This window comes from Carcharhinus amblyrhynchos, chromosome 19 (genome assembly GCF_965287045.1).
Source record: "Carcharhinus amblyrhynchos chromosome 19, sCarAmb.v2.hapA, whole genome shotgun sequence".
NCBI lineage: Eukaryota > Metazoa > Chordata > Chondrichthyes > Carcharhiniformes > Carcharhinidae > Carcharhinus > Carcharhinus amblyrhynchos.
The window spans coordinates 19,519,168-19,543,407 of NC_137342.1; the positions used below are offsets into that span (position 1 = coordinate 19,519,168).

Sequence of the window (24,240 nt, forward strand, 5' to 3'; positions counted from 1 at the left end):
AACACACTCAAGAATATCACTGGAATTTATTACTCCAGCTGAGATCCATGGACTTTTGATTGGCTTGCTGCATTTTCCAGCCCCGCCCCCTCTGTAATGGGGCTATAAAAATTCATCCAGCTATTGTTTGTGACATGTGCTAAACAACTTAATCCAAATTATGTGAAAGTTAAAATTCTCCAAATAAATGGCAGTCTGTCCTTACTCAATGGTTTGTCTAATCTCTACATTTATACAATACACCGCTTTACAACTGCTTTCAGGGGGCCTATACACAATTCCCACTGCTGTCTTGGATCCTTTTTTTATTTCTTGATTTCATCCATAAAGTCTCTGCTGTCTTGCTTACCTCTCATTATGCCTTTTTCATCACTGATGACGTTTCATCCTTAATAATTTGGGATAATAATATCAGGATTTTTTTTAGAAAAAGGAGCTTTCCAGCATGTGTTATACAAAATTAAATAACAGAACCACGAGATGTAATGGAAAATGTAATTACATAATATCAATAAATAACTGCTTCACTCAAGCATGAAGACAGACCCCCCCCATTTCTCAGTTAATGGAAAACATAAAAGCCATTTGTCAGGTTTGACAGCTCATGTGTGATTATTTCAATTTCACATTGCAAAACTCTTCATAACAATTCATTTAAAAATTACCATCAGGAAACTTGCAAAGTAGAAAAGGTTGGGACTAAAATAAACATGAAAAATGTTTTTAAAAAACAGCAAGGTCAATATGGTCAAATATTGTCAGGGTTGGGTGCAATGGCAATATTCTAAAATCACTAGAACACCCGTATTTCAAATCTATGCAAAACAATTAATTTTAACAAAAAATAAGCCATTAAGCCTTACTATAAAATTTGAAATTGCATAATCTTGTTGGTTAGAGTGTAATGAACGAAGGCTCAATAATACACAGTGCTGTGTTTTTGTGGTTATTTCACACTTTACCAAAATTTCAACTATTTTATTTTGGTTAACAGCCTTTATATTGTTTGGTATCCAAAGATTAAAACAGGAAATAAATAGTCTCTCAAAGAAGGAGGTACATATAATCTTGAAAGAAAACCAGCTGTTTAAGCGAAACATCAATATCACCTTAAATGACAAATTTGTGTGCCTTATAACAGTGATATTTTAAACACAACAATATGTGATATTTCATGTTTTGACTAATAGCCAGGCACTTGCAGTGCTTTTAATTGTTTGCCTGTAATGATACAATAATATGGTATGTTAAATGTTTATTTCATAAAAATTTCATGAGCACTTTGTGTGTTAAATAATCCCAAGCTCCTTATTGTGACTTTTCCAAAAAATATAGAGTAATATTTTTTCAAAATGTATAGGATATTCTTTCCAAAAGATGTTTATTTGATACCCTCGCTGGATTGTTAAGATTGATCACTGTAGAAGATTTGGCTTTATCTTCGGAATGTTTTGCAGCTAAAATTTGCTGAGGACAGCTTTCTAGGTTGTCAGGTGACACACAGAATCGAAAGGAATCACTTTACGTTAAATGGATTGACTAAGGAATAGCAGGTCTAAACTGAAGAAAAAAAACACTTTTTGATACAAATTATTTTCTCAGAGGCATTTTTTTATTAAAAATCTGAAAATGCATTCAATCTTTTGATTTTCTAATAGTTTCTATTTATTGTCATATTTGCTTGATGTCCAAGTTAGAAGTGCTTTCCAAGATACTGACCCTGTTGTAAGTGAAGTAACTTCAAACAAACTGGTTGTGAAAAGCATGGCCCAACTGGCAGTTAAAGCTTTCCTAATTTCAGTGCTAATCAATGGAGCGATTCCACAATGATTTGTAACAGAATCTCTCTCAAGAGCCCAGGATACGAATATGGAGCCCGATTTTCACGAAAACGCAGTAAAGTTGGGTGTGAGGCCATGATCCGCGCCCGCATCCGCACAGATGGCCACTTTACCGAGACACAGGAATAGCCGCAGTCCGATTCGCGCCAGAAACAGATGCAGTGGCAATTTAAATGCATTTGCATGCATTTACATTGAATTAATGAACTGTCTGCCAACTTCATCAGCGTTTCCCCCTTTATCACTGTGTTCGCCAATCCAGAATCGTGCTGAAATGGATATGCTGAATAAAAGCGTGTTTTGGATGTTCCAGCTGCTGAAGAGGTTAGGAGGTGAGTTTAGCATTTCCAATCGCTCTCTGACTCAGATCGCTTGGTTGGGGGGGGAGACGTGGAGAGAGAGAGAGAGAGAGAGAGGAGAGAGAGAGAGAGAAACGGGGGTCACGATCTGGCTGGGTAGCAGGAGGGTGGATGGATAAGGGGGACAGTTATGTTGTGGGGGCAGGGCGATGACTGTGGGGGCTATCACTCCCGCTTTTCACTCCCGGGCTGCTTTATCTGCTTTTTGCAGCCCGGGAATGATGTGGCACGGGCGCACTTTTTCAATTTTTTTCTAACTGCACACGTGCAGTTCAGAGCTCCGTTCGTTTCAGGCACACTAAGCCCTGCCCACAGCGCAATTTGGACCTGCAATTTTATTTTTCGGGCTGAGTGCATATGGGGGCACCTGAGAACAGATTTCCAAGTCAGATCTGAATTGTGCCCAGATTCAGCACTTAGAACGAAAATGGTAAAATCAGGCCCATGGTCTCACATAACCATAGTGTAAGATTATTGAGCTAACTTACTTTATATCAGCAATTGGCAGTTCCACATACCTGGTAAAATATTTGAAGGATTTCTTTCTCCAATCTTTGACTTATCTTCATTTCCCCCATTTCCATTTGGCACCTCTTCTTACAGAAAATAGATTCTAACATTAATTATTTTAGCAGCCACCAAAATGTGCTGCTTTTACATTTACTTTTCTATATGTAACAGATTATTCAATGTTTCAAAATAATTGCTATACAAGTTCTACAAGTGAAAACATTACAATTGTAACTTAAAAGAACAAGTTGCATTGTTTCACACAGAATAATTAATTCGCTATTACAAACTATATTTTTAAAAAAATCATGTATAGGTCAGCAACAGCATGACAGTTGCAGGAAATCCTCTGTGCTGAACAATTGCTGGTGACACTTTGATGGTGGAATGCTTCAAAACATTTGCAAAACTAAGGTAAGATTTACAATGGTTTCTGATTTTTCATCAAGATCAAAAATATAGAAAGCAATAATTACAGATATTCTGAATTAGAATCCAAGATTTAAAGGTATGTGTTTGTCACAGGGCTAAAGAGTACAGAGTCATAATGTTTGAAGCATGCAATTATTTCATTTTTGAAACAAGTCAGGCAGAAAATTGAGACACAGTTAAAAAGGTATACAACTGCACCTACCAACTCTTTCCTTTGACTTCTTGTTACGCTGAGCACTTGCAAAAAGTACAACTTGCTGGACAATCTCAAGCTGCTGTTCTACTCTCGGAAAATGGAAATCTGTGCACTCCTGGCAAACTGTTGCAAAATCTGGCATTTACAAAAAAGAAACAGCAATCAATAAGCTTGACATTTTCTGAACTCAGTAGCAACATCTAGAACATGGTTTCTTCCACATTTCTATCAATAAGATACAACTTTGGTTACCTCTGAATCAAAAATACAATGCAATTCTGCACTATGTATATACACCTGGACGTGCCCCAATCAAGGCAAGGTAGACCACACTGACATCACACATCATGAAAAGTCTTTGGCAACCTAGATTTGTCTTGGCACATGTTCCCGTTTGGACCACGGCTGTGGCATTAGCCTATGCAAATATTCCGTATATTTTCTGAGACAAGGCATCAGCTGAAATGACAGAAACTTTGGACCCAATTTTTACAGAGCTGAAAGGACTCCACAGGCCTATACAAACGGTAAGTGGGATCCAGACGCAGAGGCCCATCCACTTTTCTGACAGAGATCCCATGTCTGTGTGGGTTTCCCTCCGGGTGCACCTGTTTCCTGCCACAGTCCAAATATGTGCGGGTTAGGTTGATTGGCCATGCTAAGTTGACCCTACTTTCAGGGGATTAGCAGAGTAAATATGTGGGGCTACGGGGATAGGTGGGATTGTTGCCACTGCAGATTTGATGGGTTGAATGACTTCCTTCTGTACTGTAGGGATTCTATGATTGCTGAGGCTTGCAATTGGCAATTTGAAAACAGTTGTTTGTTCTATGCTTTTTGCAGCCACCACGGTCAATTTTCGAAAACCTATCCTAGTCACAGTTACCTCAGGCAATATAAAAAACGTATACTCCTAAGATGAGTTTATATATTTATGATACAGATTAATTCATATAAAAACAGTTTCATTGGTGTGTTAGCTATATCAAAAACAAAAAAACAGACTGTTTAAGTAACCTTGCCAATTATTAGCAATAAGGAACATGGAACTTTTAAAACCACTTTGCAGTACCTCGTTTGATGCCACTATAGGAATTGATACGGTTATCAACAAGTAAGACAAGCCCACAGAGAGAGGTGGAGTACAGTGACAGTGCTGTCTGTAGTCTTTGAAGTTTAACTCCACTTCTTTGATTGCGCTTATGTTTACAGAAATCAAGGACATCAGCTCTCATTAGTCGTAAGTTGTGCATGGTTTTCAACTGGGCCCCTGTAAACAGAGCAAGAAAATACAGATATTTTCACTGCCAGGCTAAACAGAGAAATGAATAAGTTTCGATGGCAAAATACCTCCAAAGTTTAGATTGTATTAACTAAAAGAATTTCCTACCTAAATGTATAGTAAAACTTTCTTCCAACAGAGGTCGTTCTTCAAACACTCGTTCATTTGCTACAGTGGATTGACTTTGTTTTACTTTGATTTCCTCACTTCAAAAAGAAGGAAATAACATTAGTTGAAAAATTTTAGCGTACATAAAACCAAATTGGATTACTACAGCTTTTTCTTTTGTCCTCGCATTCAAATTATATGTCCAGTCCATAAACTTTTGGCTGGTTGGAAAATGAAAAATAATCCCATTTGAATTATTCAGACACTGTGCCAAAGAGATTGGTCACAATTAATATAAAGGCTACTGGTAACTAAAGCCACCATTCTCAAAATATGAGCAGTTCAAGTATTGTTTGCACTTGTACTATGTACTTGATTACAAAGATCAACATGCATATTATACTCAAGATCAATAAACTTTTGCATTCTTACAGAATTACAGAGCTAATCAGAGGTTGGGGATTTGAAATTTCATCAGTATTCAACTTTTGTACCATGCCAATTGATACAGGTCGGCGGAATCAGAGAGCAATTTGCATACGTTGAACATTTTAACCTTAGAATTATTTGATTTGCTAGTTGAAAATGACATACAACAAGCAGTTAAGAGGAAACAGATTATATAAAAAGAAATACAAAATATGCCTGGAGAAAGACTTTGGCTGAGATCTCTCCTCCATCGCTTACATTACCAACATTTGAAAATTAAGCCAGTCTCTTCGTGACCTGGTGTCAACATTTGAAAAAGTCTGACAACACCAGGTTTTAGTCCAACCTATTTATTTGATAATATACTCTCGAAAGCTTGTGAGTATATTATCAAATAAATAGGTTGGACTAAAACCTGGTGTTGTCAGACTTTTTACTGTGTTTACGCCAGTCCAACGCCAGCATACCCACATCATGTCAACATTTGAACCAGTACTGTGATCTCATATTCCTGCCATCTCTAAGACCACTATTTTCCACCTCTATAACATTACTTAATTTCATCTCTCTCAGCTTACTTGTCACTAAAATGCTCAGTTACTCCTTTGTTACCTCTAGACTCGATTATTCCAATGCACTCCTGGCTGGTTTCCTTCATTCTACAATCTGTAAATTTGAGCTCATCCAAACCTCTGCTGCCCATGTCTTAACCTGTGTGTTCCTCCATCATTCCTGTGTCTGTTGACCTTTATTGGCTCCCAGTCGAACAGCATCTTGATTTAAAAATTCTCATCCTTGTTCTCAAATCACTCCATGGCTTTGTTTAAATCTTATCACCACAAACCTCACAACCTTCCAAACCATCTACATTTCTCTAATTCTGATCTCTTGTGCATTCCCAATCGTTATTGTCCCATCATTGGTGGCCATGTTTTATGTTGCCTGGGCCTCAAGCTCTGGAATTCCTTATCCATTTTTCTTCACCTCTCTACCTTTCTTCCTTTGACATATTTCTTAATGCCTAGTTCTTTAACCAAGCTTTTGATCATCTGACCCAATATTGTTTTCCATGATTTGGTATCATACTTTATTTTGTAACGCTCTTCTGAAGAACCTTGGCTTTAAAAGCTGTTATATTCTCACCAACTTCTACAGATGCACCGTAGAAAGCATTCTTTCCAGTTGTAATCCAGCTTGGTATGGCTCCTATCGCAACTACAAAGGGTTGTGAACGAAGCCCAATTCATCATTCAAACCGGCCTCCCATCCATTGATGCTGTCTACACTTCCTGCTGCCTCGGAAAAGCAGCCAGCATAATCAAGGACCCATGCACCCTGGACATATTCTCTTACATCTTCTTCCATCGGGAAAAAGACACAAACAAGTGAGGTCACATACCAACCAACTCAAGAACAGCTTCTTTCCTGCTGCCATCAGACTTTTGTATGGACCTACCTTGCATTAAGTTGATCTTTCTCTACATCCTAGCTATGACTGTAACACTTTATTCTGCACCTCTCTCCTTTCCTTCCCTATGTACGGTATGCTTTGTCTGTGTAGCATGCAAGAAACAATACTTTTCACTGTATACTAATATATATAATAATAAATTAAACCAAAAATAAATATAACATTTTTGAGATATGGATATTAATGCTCCAAAACTTGATTTTGAAAGGATGTTTAGGCAGATGCACTTTGAAGTGTTTATTTTATGATAGCAATATAAACATCACTGACCCAAAAACAACTCATAAGTACCCTACCTGACCGTACTGTTGTTAGGATTTTGCATGTCCTGATGCAGTTTTATCACCCACTCTTGGTATTCTTGTTTCTGAATTGCCATTAATTGTTTTAGTTCATTGGCCCATTTATTCTCCAACACCTGAGCACAGAAATTTTATCCACATTACAAAACTAAAGTAATACAAGTCTTTTTAACCATGTTTTGGATTTGAGGCAATGGTCTTAACAAGACCAGGCATCTTTTTGTATTTTTAGTGGAGATGTGCAGACACAGCTGCAGTTAGCATCAGAGATGAAGATTTGCTCCATTTTAAGTTAACATGCGTGGAGGTTCAGTGGAGTATTTCACATTCTCCTGAAATATACTTTTGCATTAATAAGTGCAATTTCTCCCCTGACATAAGTATATTTTAGGTAAAGAAAGTTTTCATTTTATATTTTGGTTCTCTGGGCCCAGTACAATAGCATGTTGAATATTTCCTTGAATTAAAATGTTACAAGATTGAAGATTACACTTTGAGTGGAGCTTCAGTTGCATTACCTGTTGGGATTCAAAATGCTGAGCAGCAACTAGGTTCACATCTTCATCTGTGAGGGATTTTCCTAGTTCCTGCATCACTTTGTCCATTTCAACTGACTGCCTGAAAGAAACTAAATGTAAGTGTCTTTCTTTTCTTTTGGAACAGGAATAAGATAATAATCCTTCTAAAATAGTGAAAGCTGGCAAAAAAAATTGTAAAGATGGGTAAACTTCAATTCAGAACTAGGTTACACCAAATATGAATCATTCAAATTAAATTCTCATTGAAGACTAACAATAGGGCAGTACGCTGACACGGTGGTTAGCACTGCTGCCTCACAGTGCCAGGGAGCTGGGTTTGAGTGGAGTCTGCATGTTCTTCCCGTGTTTGCACAGGTTTCCTCCAGCTGCTCTGGCTTCCTCCCACAGTCCGAAAGACATGCTGATTAGGTGCATTGTCCCTGCTAAATTCTCCCTCAATAAACACAAACAGGTGCCGGAACGTGGATTTTCACAGTAACGTCACTGCAGTGTTAATGTAAGCCTACTTGTGACACTAATAAATAAACTTTAAACCTTAGTAAAAGAAACTTGAAATGCTACATGTTAAATTTAATCACAATATTAATTTAAAGGTGGAGCTGAATATTTTTGTAGGTATGGATGCTATCCATTGCAAGAACTGGATTGGACATATTATCCCCAAGTTGACAGCAGTACAGAGCCAGATATAGTCAGAGCTGTATCCAAGTCTAGTGAATATAAACTGCCACCAATTCAATTTCCTCATACTTTTGAGCTAACTAACTCAAAATCAAATGCTCTAAATTTTAATTAGCTTTCCATATTTCAAGGATCAAAATATTTTTCAGAAAGAATTCAACACCAATGATTATATTCCTGTTAAACATGTTCTTGCCTGGAGTTCCATGGTTATGGAGCTGTTGCCTCATCTGTTATGGTTTCAATGTTATTCAGTTAGTTTCGTGAGTAAGAAGGCATCCCCTCTCAGTGCTGTTTGGAGAAAGCTGGATTTTCTGTGGATACTTTTACTTGTACAGAGAATAACTACACACCTTTCCTGCAGCTTCTTCAATTCCATGTCTCTTTCACTAATAAGTTCTGAGACTCTAACAAAGTAATTGTGTTCCAAGTTGAGTAGAGTTTCAGAGGCAGGAGAATGAATCAAATCATGATAAACATCTGCAAAATCTTCATCCCAACTAGGCTCTTCAGGTCTGGCATATTCTAATGTTGTCTAGGAAATAATAAATACAATTCAGTAATTACAACATGCTGTCACGTTGCTCTGTATTTTAAATAGTTAGTGCATCAGAGGCATAGAATGTCGCAACCCAACTTGTCACATGTCATTTGGCACAGTAACAGAGGGCTTAATCAGAAGTAGAAAACTTTTAAGAGCTAAATGCAGGCAATCCAGTAAACATACAAGGAACAGAATGGTGTGTTGCTGTAAAGTATGGGAAGTTACTTTTAAGATGCTTCCTCTGAACCTATAGGTGGTCTCTACTTTTCTTCATTTGACCTCATGAACAGTGTGATTTAGTAAATATCACACTATGTGATCTGATGTCATAAGCTAGACTGTCACCGTTGCTGTTACTCTTCTGATTACAGAAGGGACAAAATTCGAGTTTGAGTAAGAGGTTTGACAATGAAAGCACTCCAAAACACTTAAATATGTCAAAACATCAAAAAAGTAAAGCAATCGATCATGAGTTGCACTGAAAACCATAATCTCCAATGCCACAATGCTGCATAAATCATGGTGAAGCAACTTGGTGTGCCTACTATGTTAATTCCTAGTCACTGGAAAGTTGAACCTCGCTAAAACAGAAGACAAAACTACCTTATTCACATAGGGGTTTTTAGCAACAGTTCTCTAAGCTGCCCTTACGATTTACATTTCAGGTGTAGTTAACACAGTACAATATCCCTGTACAAAAAAAAGCTATTAATTATGAGTAGTTTTACCGCTTTACAAGTCAGATATTACCACAGATTGATAAAGCTAGAGACTCACATTTTTGAAATACCTACCTCCTGGTAAGCTTTAGCCCAAGTATTAACAAATTGCTCTGTACACATGTCATTAGTTTTTAATTTTTCTAATGCAGCTTCTGCTTCTTTATCATAATTCTTTTTTGTTTCTTCATCAACAAACTGATCAAGAGAATGTTTTAAATCTGTAAGATATTTAAATCAGAGTTGAAAGAGTATTTTTCCCTCTCATCCAGTACATGTAATGTAATGGTGAAAACGCAAACAAATTTCATTCATTTTGTATGGATGTATCTAATTTGCAAGAACATCAATATCCAGAAATTACAAAACTCTTATTAAAAGTTTAAGTGGTATATTTTTTCCTTTTTCTGTGATGATGCTGAGAAATCAAACACTTTAAAATGAGCTGATGTCAAATGCACACAGGTCACGTTTCCTAAAATAAAACACAAAAAGGTCCTTCTAAACTGCCTCAAAGAGGAGGTCTTGTGGCAAAATGTTAATGTCCCAACCTCTAAGCCAAATGCTCCAGGTTCAAGTCTCACTCCAGGACTCGACAGCAAAGTAAATTGTGTTCATAACATGGCCAAACAGGTAGAGTAATAACTTGTAAATTCTTTCAATGTACACCAACGGCAGGCAGTAAGAACAGGAGAAATTCCTGGTCAGCCATGTGCTGGAAAAAATTTGGAGTCTCTACCATCACTCTTCATAGCTTCAGGCTACAACATGCATATCAAATTGCATGTTGCCATTGCAACTCACACACCTGGGAAGGGGACTAGGGGAGACTCATTGCCTTGGTTGGTTGGAATGTCTCAGTGGATCAGCTTGGTGCCAACAGTTTGGGGTTCGATCCCTGTTCCAGACCAGGGAGGGGGGAAGGGAATTTAGGACCTGGCCCCTTATCTTACCTGTGGTGAATATCACAACGTGCTGGGGAATACCTGCCTTTTGGCTGAGAACTCAGGACTAAGAAAAAACTATCCCAATAATGTGCCTCAGTCTCAATTTTAAATGTTTGTTCTCACTGCTTCAATGTAACATTCTTCCATTGCCCACACCAATCATCATGTAGTCACCCTAAGGGAGACTGTCACCTTAATGCCAAAATAATATGAAATTAAAGGCTGCTTTCTGCCGCATGATCAGTTCTTAAACAGATTTTATTGCACAGGAGCCAGATGAGAGTTTCATCACATTTGAATGCAGGTACCAAGGGTGAATGATCAGCGTATAATTCCCTAGATATATTGTTCGGAAATAATTATTTATGTCACTTGACGTGCACAAAGTGTCACACAGGTTACTGTCAATGCAAGGTGCAGAGAGGATATTCTTTAGTATTGAAATTTAATATAGATATTATAAACTGCACTTTGGGTCAGAAGACTGTGTGCAGTTTTGGTCGCTGCACTTGCGGAAGGATATATTTGCCTTGGAGGGGGTGCAGAGGAGGTTCACTAGGCTGATACCGGAGATGATGGGGTTGGACTATGAAGAGAGACTAAATAGACTGGGTCTGTACTCATTGGAGTTTAGAAGGACGAGGGGGGATCTTATAGAGACGTATAAGATAATGAAGGGGATGGATAGGGTAGAGGTAGAGAGATTCTTCCCGCTTAGAAAGGATAGCAGGACTCGAGGGCACAGCCTCAAGGGGGGGGCAGTTTAGATTGGAATTGAGGAGGAACTTCTTCACTCAAAGGGTGGTGAATCTCTGGAATTCTCTGCCCGTTGAAGTGGTGGAGGCTACCTCGCTAAATATATTTAAGTCACGGGTAGATAGGTTTTTGATAGACAAGGGAATTAAGGGTTATGGGGAGAGAGCGGGAAAGTGGAACTGATCCACTTCAGATCAGCCATGATCTTATTGAATGGCGGGGTAGGCTCGAAGGGCTAGATGGCCTACTCCTGCTCCTATTTCTTATGTTCTTATGACATGTGTAACCAGTGTATTTCAACAAGCATTTCATCTTAAATACATAATTGTTTTTTGCTTAGAAAGATTTCCCTCAGCCAAAGGAAACATCACACTTGCATATAGCCTGTCCAGCCCCATCAGAACTTTCTACATTTAGTGAGATCCCTCTCACGCAATTCCCACTCTGGCTTGGGCAGATTTAGAACCTTCATCCTTACCCTACCTATGGTGGATGTCACAGCATTCTGGGTTATTCTGGAAACAAAGAGCATTGTCTTTGAAACATAAATTTTGGCACTTCCTAACTCTTGTATGCTTTTCTTCTCCTTATTGCCTGCTTCAGAGAAAAGAAAGGCAACCAAAAATAAATCAATCACCAATCATAACGTGTACACTATCGCTCCTTGAGCTACAATAGAGAATGTAGGCATAGCACCAGTGCTGGGATTGTGATAAGCAACATAGCACAGCTCACCATTCAGCCAAAAGAGTACTTAGGGGTGGGCAGGTAGGCTAACCAGCTGGCTTACAAGAGAAGGCTTAAAATAAGGAAAAGTTGGAAATGTCTTAATGCTTGAGATGGTGGGAGGATTACAGCTATGCTAAATTGTCAAAGTAAGAGCTATGTTTTTTGAAGATTGATGCATCACATACCTCAACAGACCATATGATTTTCAAATTAAAATACAGCATAACAAAAGCTTAATTTTTAACAATGACCTTTAACATAATGAAATGTCTGAAGGCACTTCACAGGATCATTATGAAACTCAGTTTGACATTGACCCATTTACTATATTAGGTTAGATGATTGAAAACTTGGTAAAGGCATTGATTTTAAGTAGGATCTTAAAGAAGGAAAGCAAGGTAGAGAGGTGGATGAGTGCAAGAAGAGTATTCCAGAGCATAGGGACAAGACATCAGAAGGCATCAACACTTATGGTGGTTAAAATCATGAATGCCCAAGAGACCAGAACCAGAGGATGATTATGGGGCTGGAAAAAGAGGGGTGATGCCAGGGTTGGTTTTCAAAACAAAGGATGGGACATTTAACTGCAAGACATTGCTCAACCAGGAACAACGTGAGGAAGGGAGCACAGGGGTAATAGACAAACAGGACCTGGTGCAAGTTAAGACACAACATCCTCACCATTTTCAATAAATGAAGGAAGATTATGTAAGAGCATAAGACGGCCATGTAAATCATTGATACTTCCTTGCATGGGGATCTGGATGGGTGCAGTTAGCACACATGACTGTTGTCCTGTCTTGAAATTAAAGACAAATGTTTTTTCTGATGGCCGAAAATGTGAATTTTCTTTCGTTCTTGTGCTCATTAACATTTCTCCAGTTCTGAAACAAATAACAACAATGGTTTTTAGCACTAGCAGGTCATAAAACAGTAGATTATCGATTTAGGTTATTGTTCAACAGATTACAGGCCCAACAGGTTCAGAATCCTATTACAGTATGAAAGAAGGCTAGTCAGTGCCTGTAATGTGCAGAACAAAGAACCTTTGGCTGCACAAAAATTAACCTGCATGTACATGGTTCCTAGGGATTTATACAATGCAGGAGTAGGATTCAATATGTGGTATTGCTAATCTGTATTGTTACGCATTAATACACATGGTGCAGATAACTCAACAAGCCAGATTGTTCCACAACATTCACGAACCATATGAAACAAAGAAAGAAAGGAATATTTTTGACACTTAAAATATAAATTTACATGACAATTTAAAAATAAAGTCCATCTATTTTAAAGTCTCCACAAACAGCAAGCATCATGAGACTAGGAGGATGAAGGAAGGTTCTTATTAAAGACATTTATTCTTTTAACAAAACACTTACAATTATCAACTCAAGTCCGTTCAAATAAATTACATTTCTATTGCAATGTTGGGAATGTGTCACTTTGCAATTTGTCATTATAATCAAGGTGGGAGAAAGTGATTTTTGTTTATAAAATGTTACATCATTAGCTTTTTATTATAGAAAAAATGCATTAATGTAGTTCCTTTCATGACCCAATTACTCAGCAAAGCACTTAACAGTCATTAAATACTTTTGAAATTTTGTCAAAGCCGAAAGATCAGGCAACATAGTGGCTAATTTGTGCCAACTAAGTTCCCACAGACAAGATTTGATAATGGCATTATTTTAAAGTGATGTTGGTGGCAAGATAAATTTTGGCCAAGACATTGGAGATGTTTCTATCATACCCTCTGTTCATAAAGTCGCTCTCTCTTTCCAATCTCTCCTCTTTCCGCAGAGGCACTTTAGCCCTATGACGTGCATCTTACTGCCAGTCTTAAGTGAAGCATGTACCGAACGTAGCTGTTTTATTCTGGGAATCAGTGCCGTCTGTGGGAATTCCTGATTTACTGTGAGACCAAGAATTCTTACGCAGTACAAAATTCTGCTCGATAGTCGATGCAGCCAGAACTGGCTATGAAGTCAGTGAATTGAGCACAATAATTTTCTGGCCAGATCTTTTGGGTCTGTAAATTAGCTTTTGCAGGACAAACACATAATTCAACTGATGACTTGTTTTCTTATAGGATAGAAAATGTATACATATGCATATACTATCTGTGCTGATGTCTGAACCTTAAAACAACTATTTCAAAAGCAGTTTATAAACTGCACAGATGCACCCACTCCATACAAACTTGATTCCCACAATTTGTAAATATTTTCAAAAATTGCAAAATAGCATTTTAAACATCAGGATTTTGATTTCAAGTTTAGCTAGAGTAATTAAAATATTTAAGTAAAATCCTGGCCAAAATGACATAAAAACAAGTTTGTAAACATGAAGGATATACACTTAAAACGTCACACCCACTATTTCAGATGCTGACTGGTCAGCTGTGTATTTCCATCATTCTGTTTTTATTTGGATTTTGGACAATTGCCCAGATATTGCAGGCTCAATAGAGATATATGCTGAAGCATCCTTCGCTATTGAAACACACAACAGCACAACAACTTCTGGCGTGCACACTCATGCTGAAAACCAGAAATTGCAACACGCCTTGCTCCGAAGACCATGGTCCTGCTGAAATGCTCTGAAAAGCAATAGGGACTGTAAAATCCTACAGTGGGATAGCACATATAGAATCATAGAATTCTACAGTGCAGAAAGAGGCCATTCAGCCCATGGAGTCTGCATCAATCACAATCCCACCCAGGCCCCATCCCCATACTCCTACATATTTACCCACTAATCCTTCTAACCTATGGATCTCAGGACACTAAAGAGCAATTTTGAATGGCTAATTAACCTAGCCCGCACATCTTTGGATTGTGGGAGGAAACCCACGCAGACACAGGGAGAACATGCAAATTCCACACAGACAATGACCCGAGCTGGGATTCAAACCCAGATCCCTGGAGCTGTGAAGCAGCAGCGCTAACCACTGTGCTACTGTGCCGCCCATAATTTGACTGTTTGGGCTAATTGCCCACAAGTTACAATGGTTTTCATGACTATTTTTTAAAGCTGATAATAGGATCAAAGTATGTTCAGTCAATTCCACACTATAAATTAATGAGCCCTGTAACCCAAACCATCTCTCTACAAATACATTACCTGTGCTAAATATTCTCAAAACAACAGGATATTTTGAAAATGTGATTAATCCTAAAACTGATTATTCTGACGCAGCATACAAATGTACGCTGATTCAGTGAACTTACGATAAAAAAATTCACAAATCAGTGCTGTACTACCCATTTACTTGTTAATTTGAGATTAGACTTTTACAGATTTTATGAGCCCATGAGAACAATAACTTCTAAAAATGAGTTCAAAGTCACAGTTAATAGCTGGAAGATTAACACAGGATTTCATGTTTTTAAAGATTTTCACTGTAACAAAAGATTAAAAGCACTGATGAAACACTTTGTAAGCAACATATACTATTGAACCACAAAGCAGCAGAATGTTCCCCTGCTTTTTTTTAGGACAAACAAAAATACACTTCACAGATACACTTTACACCAGTCCAAGGTGATTCTTAGATTCAAAGGGTTTACTTCAATTCTTTTTCTCTCTCAGCCTGGGAACTTTTCAATTCAGAACTATCTTACACAATGAGGTTGCTCCCTGAAGATTCTTCCTGTAGCACAAACTGCATGAATTTTCCAGCCGAGTTTTAACTCTTCATGAAGTTGAGTTTTATCATTCAGTGCAAGATTCTACCCGCATTCCTGATGGTTTGCATACTAAGGTATTAAAGATAGTGATAATGGATGCACTGGTAGTAATCTTCCAAGAATTCTTAAATTCTGGCAAAGGCACAGAGGATTGGAAAATTGCCAGTGTAACCTTTACTCAAAAAAGGAAGGAGACAAGAAACAGACGACTACAGGCCAGTTAGCTTAATTTCTGTCATTGGGAAAATGTTAGAGTCCATTATGAAGGATGTAATAACAGCATTTAGAAATGCATAATATAATCAGGCAGAGTCAGCATAGCTTCATGAGGGGAAACAATTCCTGACAAATTGATTCCTTTGAGACGGTAACCTCAGGATAGATAAAGGGGAACCAGTAAATGTAATATTCTTGCATTTCCAAAAAGTGGTTGATAAGGAACTGCACATAAAGTTAAGTTAAGAGCCCATAGTATTGGATGTAATATAATAGCAAGAGAGATAGAAGGATAGAAGCCAGAGTGAAAGGTTAAGAGGGGCATTTTCAGGATGACAATCTGTAACTAGTGGAATGGTACAGGGATCAGTGCTGGGGGCACAATTATTTACAATATATATTAATGACTTGGACGAGGGAAGTAAATGCATTACTGGCCAGTTTGTGGATGACACAAAAATAGGTGGAAGACAACTAGTAAGAATGACCCAAAGGCCTGGATTTTACGACCTCGCTCGGGCGAGGCTCGTAAAGCCCCACCCGAGGCCAATGGAGAATTCTGTTCTGCGAGCCTTGCATATTCCAGGGTGAGCGTGCTGGTAAAATTTTCACCAAAGAGTCTACAGAAGGATATAGACAGGTTTGATAAGCGGGCAAAAACTTGGCAGTTAGAATACAACTTTAGAAAATGTGAGGTTATACATTTTGGTAGGAAGAATAAAGGAGCTGAATATTGTTTAAATTAGGAAATTTTGCCGAAAACTCAGCACAAAGGGGCTTGGGGTCCTTCTGCATAAAATCATAAAAAGCTAGCATCTAAGTTCAGCAGGTAATTGGGAAGGCAAATGGAATATTGGCCTTTATTCCAAAAGGAATGGAGCATAGGGAAGTTTTGCCAAAACTGTACAAAGCATAAGTTAGACTATGCCTGGAATAATGTAAATAGTTTTAGTCTCCTTTTCTAAGAAAAAATTTATTGGCATTGGAAGCAGTTCAGAGAAGGTTCATTAGTTTGACCCTGGATAATGAGGGATTTTCTTATGAGGAGAGGTTAAGTAGGTTGGGTCTGTACTCAGTGGAGCTTAGAAGACTGAGAGGTGACCTTATTGAGACATATAGGATTCTCAGGGACCTAGACAGTTGTAGGTGCTGAGAGATTGTTTCCCCTTGTGGGAGGGTCTAGGACCAGAGGACATAATCTCAGAGTAAGGGATCATTTAAACAGAGATGAAGAGGAATTTCTTTTCTCAGACAGTAGCAAATCTGTGGAATTCTTTACTGCAAAGAGCTGTAGGGGGCTAGTAATTAAGTATGTTCAAGGCTGAGATAGACAGATTTTTAATCAGTAAGGAAATCAAATTATGGGGATATGGCAGGAAAGTGTAGTTGAGCATTAGATCAGATCAATCATGCTCTCATTGAATGGCGGAGTAGACTTGATGGGCTGAATGATCTACTACTACTCCTACATCTTACAGTACCATCTATGCACTTCAGTAACTCACCAAAGCAGAACCTGACAAGTGGCACGTAACATTCATGCCACACAAGTGCCATTTCCAACAAACGAGAATCTAATCATTGCCCACTGATACTTAACGGCATTACCAACACTGAATCCACAATCAACATCCTGGAGGTTACCATTGACCAGAAACTCAGCTGAACTATTCATATAAATACTGTGGTTGCAGTTTTGGCAGAACCTTCCAAACCTACAACTGCTACCATCTAGAAGGACAAAGGCAGCAGACTCATGAGAAACCAGCACCTGCATGATCCCCTCCAAGCCGAACGCCATCCCGACTTGGAAATGTATCGCTATTCCTTCACTGTCATAAGGTCAAAATCTTAGAACATCATCCTGAACAGGACAGTGGGTACACGTACATCATATTGATTGCAACAGTTCATGAAGGCAGCTCACGACAACTTTCTCAGGGGCAGCTAAGGATGATCAATAAATGCTGGTCCAGCCAACAATGCCCATAACCCATGAATGATTTTTTAAAAATTGTAACAATTTGCCAGGAAATAAAATCAGAACATGAACAGAAAGGAATGTGCAACTCAAGTTTTATTATTAAGATACATAAAAGATCTTACTATTATCAAGATTAACTAAGCGGGGGGGGGGGTAACAACAGCATTGGAGAGAAGGTGAGTGAGAGAGGCAAAGGCAATTCGCAAGAGGGAAGCTGTAAAATGACAAACCAAACTAACCATTATCACGTTCATGCACCTTCACACGCCTGTGACCACAGGATAGAGAAGAGCCTAAGAAAAGGACATTCCCCATTGAATATATAATAAAAGTGGTGGAATTGAACAAAAAAAAAGTCAGTGGTACAGTCAAAGGAAGTAAATGGTTTGTGCCTGAAATTTTCTTTCACAACTGAGAATTGGAAAGCAATAAACCTGCCCATAAGATGTAAGTGCAATACCATACTGGTTATTTCTCCTTCAAGATTAATAAGTGCTGTATTTTTCATGGGACTCAGTACATTTTGTCCAAGCTTTCAAGGTAGGAAACTGGGGAGTCTGCTTTCAGCACACAATCCAACACTAATTTATTTTTTAATTGAGTTTTATTGATTCTGCCAGGCAGACTGCTAGATAGATCAGCTTGCAGTAATATAACGGGAAGCTAATGCAAGAAGGAACCTGCAGACTCCTCCTGTCTGGCTCGTCAAAAGTTGCATTTAGAATTACTACAAAGTCCACAAATCAGGCATTCTTACCTTCACAGTTAAAGAAGAGCAATGAAAAGGTGGGGAAGAGCAGAAAAATATATTAATAAAGAACCAGGTTAAACAATTTTTTTTAATCAAAGTACTCACTGCAGTGACTAGAGAGCCAGTCTACTCAAAAATCACCTGAAGTACCCACTGCAGGTGATTTTTGAGTAGACTGACTCTCCACTGATTATTTGATGATTCTTCTCTTAGTTAAATGGTGACAATACGTTGTATCTCAGAATTATTGGATACAAATAAAATTGTGAAACAGTGCCTTAACATTTTGTGCAACTGTCTGAACAACATCTCTTTCATTACACACCTTTCAGCTGGAGACTGATCTCAAGGGCTGTGCTTTCTGCTTGTCATGTCACTGGGGGCCGTGGCTTTGCCAACAATGTATGACGTTACTAGGCCTCACAGATCCTTTTGACTTTGGATCGTGCTGCAGCTAGAGCTGGAAGTTCTCGCTGCAGCCAACGAATCAGATAAGTTTTTATTTTCCTGTGCAATCAGAGCGAACACTGCTTCTCCATCATTAACCACAAAATCCAGATCAATGTATTTTACCTCTTGGCATATCCATGCATGTGTCACAATATTACAAATCTTAAATAAGTATTCTGAGAATCTTCATAACGACATTAATTCTGAGAAAAGGTCACCAACTGAAAAGGTTAACTCTATTTCTCTCTCCACAAGTGCTGCCAGACCTGAATGTTTGCAGCACTTTCTGTTCTCATTTCAGAGTTCCAGCATCTGCAGTATTTTGTTTTGGTGATAGTGTTTAATTCACTGTGACTTCTTTTTCAGGGATGCCCATCTTGAAGACAGCCAGTCTCTTTCTCTCTCCATTGGGATTTCTGTTTATCATTTCTACCTTGTTCACATTGATTGCTTTCTATTTTCCTTCTCATGTTTGATCAGAGTTCTGTTCTAAAATACAGGTGGCCCAGGTCACTGGCACTGTTGTCTCACAGTGCCAGGGACCTGGATTCAACGGCGTGGGTTCGTTGGGCCGAAGGGCCTGTTTCCCGTGCTGGGTTGTTCTTTGTTCTTTGTTAACTCCCAGCTTGGGTGGCTGTCTATGCAGAGTCAGCACGGATTTCCTCCAGGTGCTCTGGTTTCCTCCCACAGTCCAAAAGACATGCTGGTTGGGTGCATTAGCCATGCTAAATTCTTCCTCAGTGTATCCTAACAGGTGCCGGAGTGTGGCGACTAGGGGATTTTCACAGTAACTTCACTGAAGTGTTAATGTAAGCCTACGTGTGACACTAAAACTTAAAACTTCACATGCACTATTCTATTGGTGAATTGCTAAATATTTTCATCATTTTCTGTTTTTATTTCAGATTTTCAGCACTCAGTATTTTGCAATTGATTTAACCTATACTACAAGGCAGGACAATACTTTAAGAGATTTTATATGAATAACATGTAGGGTGTTCTCAAAAGTCTATCTGAAAAAATATTTGTTGAAAGGCTTGTTTATAAACTGGAAAAATATCTGAAACTTGAAGAGTGAATAATACTCAATTATGGGTGTTTCTAGATCATTCATAGAAATTTATCAAGCTTGTTAGTGTACATAGAATCATCTTCCAGCTGTTAATTGCAATGCAATTAATTGGAATATTTTCACCTTTCTGTAGTCTAAGGAATGACATTTACAAATTACATAAATTCCATACGCAATCAGGATTATCTGTTAAACCATTCTACCAACCCATCTATGGCAGAATGATAAGGAGCAAATCAGATGTGTTGAATCCTGTTCTCCTTTAAATAGTTTGTGAAGTCTTGCAAAATGAACTGTGGCCCATTATTGTTCACAGGTTGTTCAAATCTTCCAAAAGTCTTACCCAGTCTTCCTACTGGTTTCCTAGAGAATAGTGTCTTCATGATGCCAACTTCAGGCCATTTTGAGTGAATGACAACTGCAACAGGAAATCTATACCCTTCGAGTGGTCCGGCACGATCCATATGAACTTTTTGCCAAGAACCTTTTGGCCATTCCCATTGGTGTAATGGCACTAGTGGCGACAGGTTCTGAATTTTTGTACAAGAAGAGCACATCCCCACCTTCTCCTTGATTCTAGTATCAAGTCCTGGCCACCAAAAATAGCTCCTGACTATCTCTTTCATCCTTACTATATCACAGTGATCTTTGTGCAGTTGGTTTAGTGCACGATGGTGGAAATGAATAATGGTGGAAATGAAGACTCTCATTCTTCAGAGGAGACAAACAGCTTGAACGGAGCTCTAGTCTTTGGGTGACATATGGCTTCAAATCCAGGTTTGCTCCCGCGGTCTTGCCACTAAATACCATGCCCACAATTTATGACAGTGGTAGATCACATCAGGTATGCTTCTTAACTTGTCCTGCGCTTACAGGATTGTTATTTACTTGTTTGAAATAGAAAATATTTCCACTTGAACTGTTTATTGGAGACTCCTTTGGTAAATCTAATTGGTAGATCCATCAGAGTTCCCATGGAGATTTAACTGATGATATTTTATCGTACGTGTGTGCACTGACAACAACAATGCCCATCTCAGCATCCAGCTCGCTGCCAGAGAAAAAATCCCTGTATGAGGCCCGTCAGTGGTCGATGATCTGTTAATAAAGTAAACGTCCTACCATGAATAATAGAAACATTTGATTCTGAAAATGATTCCTGGAGCTTCTTTCTAGATGCATACATAATTTATTTCTGTTTTGTTCAAGGATCTTAATGTAAAAGCAATCAGCTTCTCTTTACCATTGAGCATTATGTGAGAACCCACTGCCCCCGTTTGTAAGATGTTACATTACATGCCAGTTGCAAAAGTAAATTTCGATCAGCGTGTCAGGACTTCTAACTTTAGTAGTGCCTCTTTAGCTAGTACGAAGGCTTTTTTGCACTGATTCACCCATCTCCCATTTTGACATAAGGATTGTTGCTAGATTAGGGACAAACCTTCCATAATGGTTTAATAAGCCCAAAAAGAGTAATCATGATTGACATTTTGAGTTGCAGGTGCTTCAGTAAAGGCTTTGACTTTTGAAGATGATTTGTGCAGTTCCTTTGCATCTATAACATGACCCAGATGTTCAACAGATGGTTAGAAAAATCCACATTTATCTTTCCGTACTCTTAATCCATACACTTCCAGTCTCTGGAGTGTGGCATCTAGGTTGTGGAGATCTTCTTCCTCATTCTTAGAGGAATATATCATCTATGTAACACTGACACCTTCTAATCTGCTTCAAATTTGATCCATGGCACATTGGAATAATGCAGATGCAGATATGATGACCAATGGAAGTCTTTGTCTCCGAATAGCCCTTTGTGTGTCATGGTTGTCAAATATTGCTGTGAATCTGGATGCACATTCACCTGGAAGACAAACTTGACCACGATCAATTTTACCAAAATGTTGGCCTTTAGTCAACCCGGTGAAAAAGTCATCAATCAGGGCAGATGACACTGCTCTGTACACTGGCCCGAATTGGTAGTGACTTTCAAAATTGCCATAAATGTGTATTGATCTGTCTTTCTTCATTATGGGTATTGTCAGCTTGGCCCACTCACATTAACAGATTTGAGCACTCCCGTCTTGACCAACCATTCAAATTCTGCCTCTATCCTAGGCCAGATTGTGTATAGCACTGACTTAGCCTTTAAGCAACTTGCTTGACCTTCGTCCTTAATCTTCAACTTGGCGGACATCTCCTTCATGCTTCTCAACTCCCCATTAAAGACAGCTTGTTAGCTTGGCTTGGCAATTCTCCCCCCATTTGAAGCAGAAAATTATCAGTTTCAGCCGCATTCAAGACTTCAACAAATAAGTTATGACTGTGCCACTGACAGAGTACTGAATTGGAAGAGATATCATCCTTTGGACAAAATGTTAAACATAGAACAAGGGAGAAATGACATCGCAATAAAAAAGTGTGCAAAACAAAAAAAAGAGATACAACAAAATAAAACATATATTAATATAGAGCCTTTGATATAAGGAAATGTCTCACATCATTTCACAGAAGCATTACAAAACCAATGAATCATATAAGAAAATATTAGGTGAGATGACCAAAACTATGGTCAAAGGAGTAGGATTTAAAAAGTGTCTTAAAGGAACAAAGTGAGGCAGAGGGAATTCCAGAGATCAGGATCTAGGCCACCAGTTGCAGAGCAATTACGATTAGGAATGCACAGGAGGCCTGAATTACAGATATGCAAATATCACCAAGGTTTGTGAAGTTGGGATGAGATGACATAAATAGGCAAGGCCATGGAGGAATTTGAATAGATACAAATTTCAAATTTAAGACATTGCTTGACCAGGAACCAATGTGAGTGGATTTGCTGCGGTGAGTTAAGACACAAACAGTGTTTTGGTTGACCTCAGGTTTAAGCAGGGTGGACTGTGGGAGACCAATCAGATGTGTGTTGGAATAGTTGAGTCTAGAGATAATTAAAGCATGGATGAGAGTCCAAAGAAAACAAAACAGGAAAAAATGTACCAGAAATTGGGAATGATCAGAAATTGGATGGAATAGAGTGAAGAAGGCAGGGAGTGTGTATTGTCAAATATTTGAGCTCAGGATGAGAAGGGGAGAGAGATTGAAGAATGACTGCAAGGATGAACTAATCCATGCATGCTGGGGAAAAGAATGAAATCAAAGCCCCCTTTTTTTCCTAGAATGAGAAAGAGGCAGCCACACATTCCAATGTTCAGCCCTGCCCTCCACAATCCTTCCTGTTGTCAATGAACCTATTTAGAACACATCGTGGCGAGGAGGAAGAGAGAGTTGCAACTTCTTAAGTGTAGCCTCAGCATTAGGAATTACTTCAGAGACAGAAAGAGGAAAGGAAACAATCTCATCAACTAATCAATGACCATCAATTGATAACAACCAAAAGACAGACTCAGTGCTAAGAACTTTAAAACTCTTCAAATATTATAAATTCCTCTCCTTATTTATTGAGCAAAAGGTACCTTACCTTTACAGGAGTAATAATTATTAATCTGATCATGAGCTGTCCCTCAGTCTAACACCTTCTGTAAACAGGAACCTACCTGCTGTAGCACAAACTCCCCCAAAAAAAGACCAAAACCCCCGAAAGCAGATTCGCTAAACCACAGCTGAAATATGTGCAGGGCGATTAACAGAATTCAGCTGCTTGACGATGTAAATATGCTTCATTCTTTTTAAACAAAGATTTTTAAGCGTCTATTCTGTAAATCCTCCCAAGGGTGGAAGAGGTTCAGCCGGCGTGGCGAAAGTGCGGCCAGGAATTGATGCAAGGGTGGCGGGAGCGCGCGGCGGCTGTGTTTGAATCCGGCAGCAAAACGAACCCGTGAGTGAAGAGAAATGGCCAGAGCCCTGAGGTAGATCAACCCTGCTGGGGGAGGGGAGAGGGGAGGGGAGGGGGAGGGGGAGGGGGAGGAGGGGAGGGGAGGGAGGGGAGGGGAGGGGGGGGAGGGGGAGAGGGGAGGGGGGGGAGTGGAGGGGGGGAGGGGGGGGAGGGAGGGGGGGAGTGGAGGGGAGGGGGGGGAGTGGAGGGGAGGGGGGGGAGTGGAGGGGGGGAGTGGAGGGGGGAGGGGGGGGGGGAGGGGAGGGGGGGAGAAGGGGGAGGGGGGAGGGGGGGGGGAGGAAGGGGGAGGGGGGAGTGGAGGGGGGGCACCAGGGGGCGGGGGGGAGGCAGGGGGAGGGGGGGGAGTGGAGGGAGGGGAGCAGGGGGGAGGGGGGGAGTGG

At 39.3% G+C, this 24,240-nt stretch overlaps 2 protein-coding genes across 4 annotated transcripts in view; one reads left to right on the forward strand and one right to left on the reverse strand.

Annotated features, from left to right (window-relative positions):
- The window catches only part of ferry3 (FERRY endosomal RAB5 effector complex subunit 3), a 43,339-nt gene extending 19,713 nt beyond the window's left edge, over positions 1-23,626 (reverse strand). Inside the window, exons 1-10 of one of the 3 annotated variants that reach the window (XM_080207350.1) lie at positions 23,562-23,626; positions 12,527-12,729; positions 9,489-9,634; positions 8,504-8,685; positions 7,449-7,548; positions 6,925-7,046; positions 4,729-4,826; positions 4,411-4,608; positions 3,345-3,473; positions 2,719-2,796 (exon numbers count right to left, since the gene is read on the reverse strand). In XM_080207350.1, coding sequence (XP_080063476.1) covers positions 2,719-2,796; positions 3,345-3,473; positions 4,411-4,608; positions 4,729-4,826; positions 6,925-7,046; positions 7,449-7,548; positions 8,504-8,685; positions 9,489-9,634; positions 12,527-12,719 — 1,246 coding nt within the window. In that variant the 5' untranslated portion in view covers positions 12,720-12,729; positions 23,562-23,626. Of the gene's footprint in view, positions 1-2,718; positions 2,797-3,344; positions 3,474-4,410; positions 4,609-4,728; positions 4,827-6,924; positions 7,047-7,448; positions 7,549-8,503; positions 8,686-9,488; positions 9,635-12,526; positions 12,730-23,485 lie in introns of all 3 variants that reach the window. The other 2 variants (XM_080207351.1, XM_080207349.1) reach the window with 2 other exon arrangements.
- A 169-nt stretch (positions 23,627-23,795) lies between these two features.
- Positions 23,796-24,240, forward strand: part of LOC145355595 (RAD51-associated protein 1-like) — a 40,108-nt gene continuing 39,663 nt past the window's right edge. Inside the window, exon 1 of the mRNA XM_080207845.1 lies at positions 23,796-23,873. Coding sequence (XP_080063971.1) covers positions 23,857-23,873 — 17 coding nt within the window. The 5' untranslated portion in view covers positions 23,796-23,856. The remainder of the gene's footprint in view (positions 23,874-24,240) is intronic.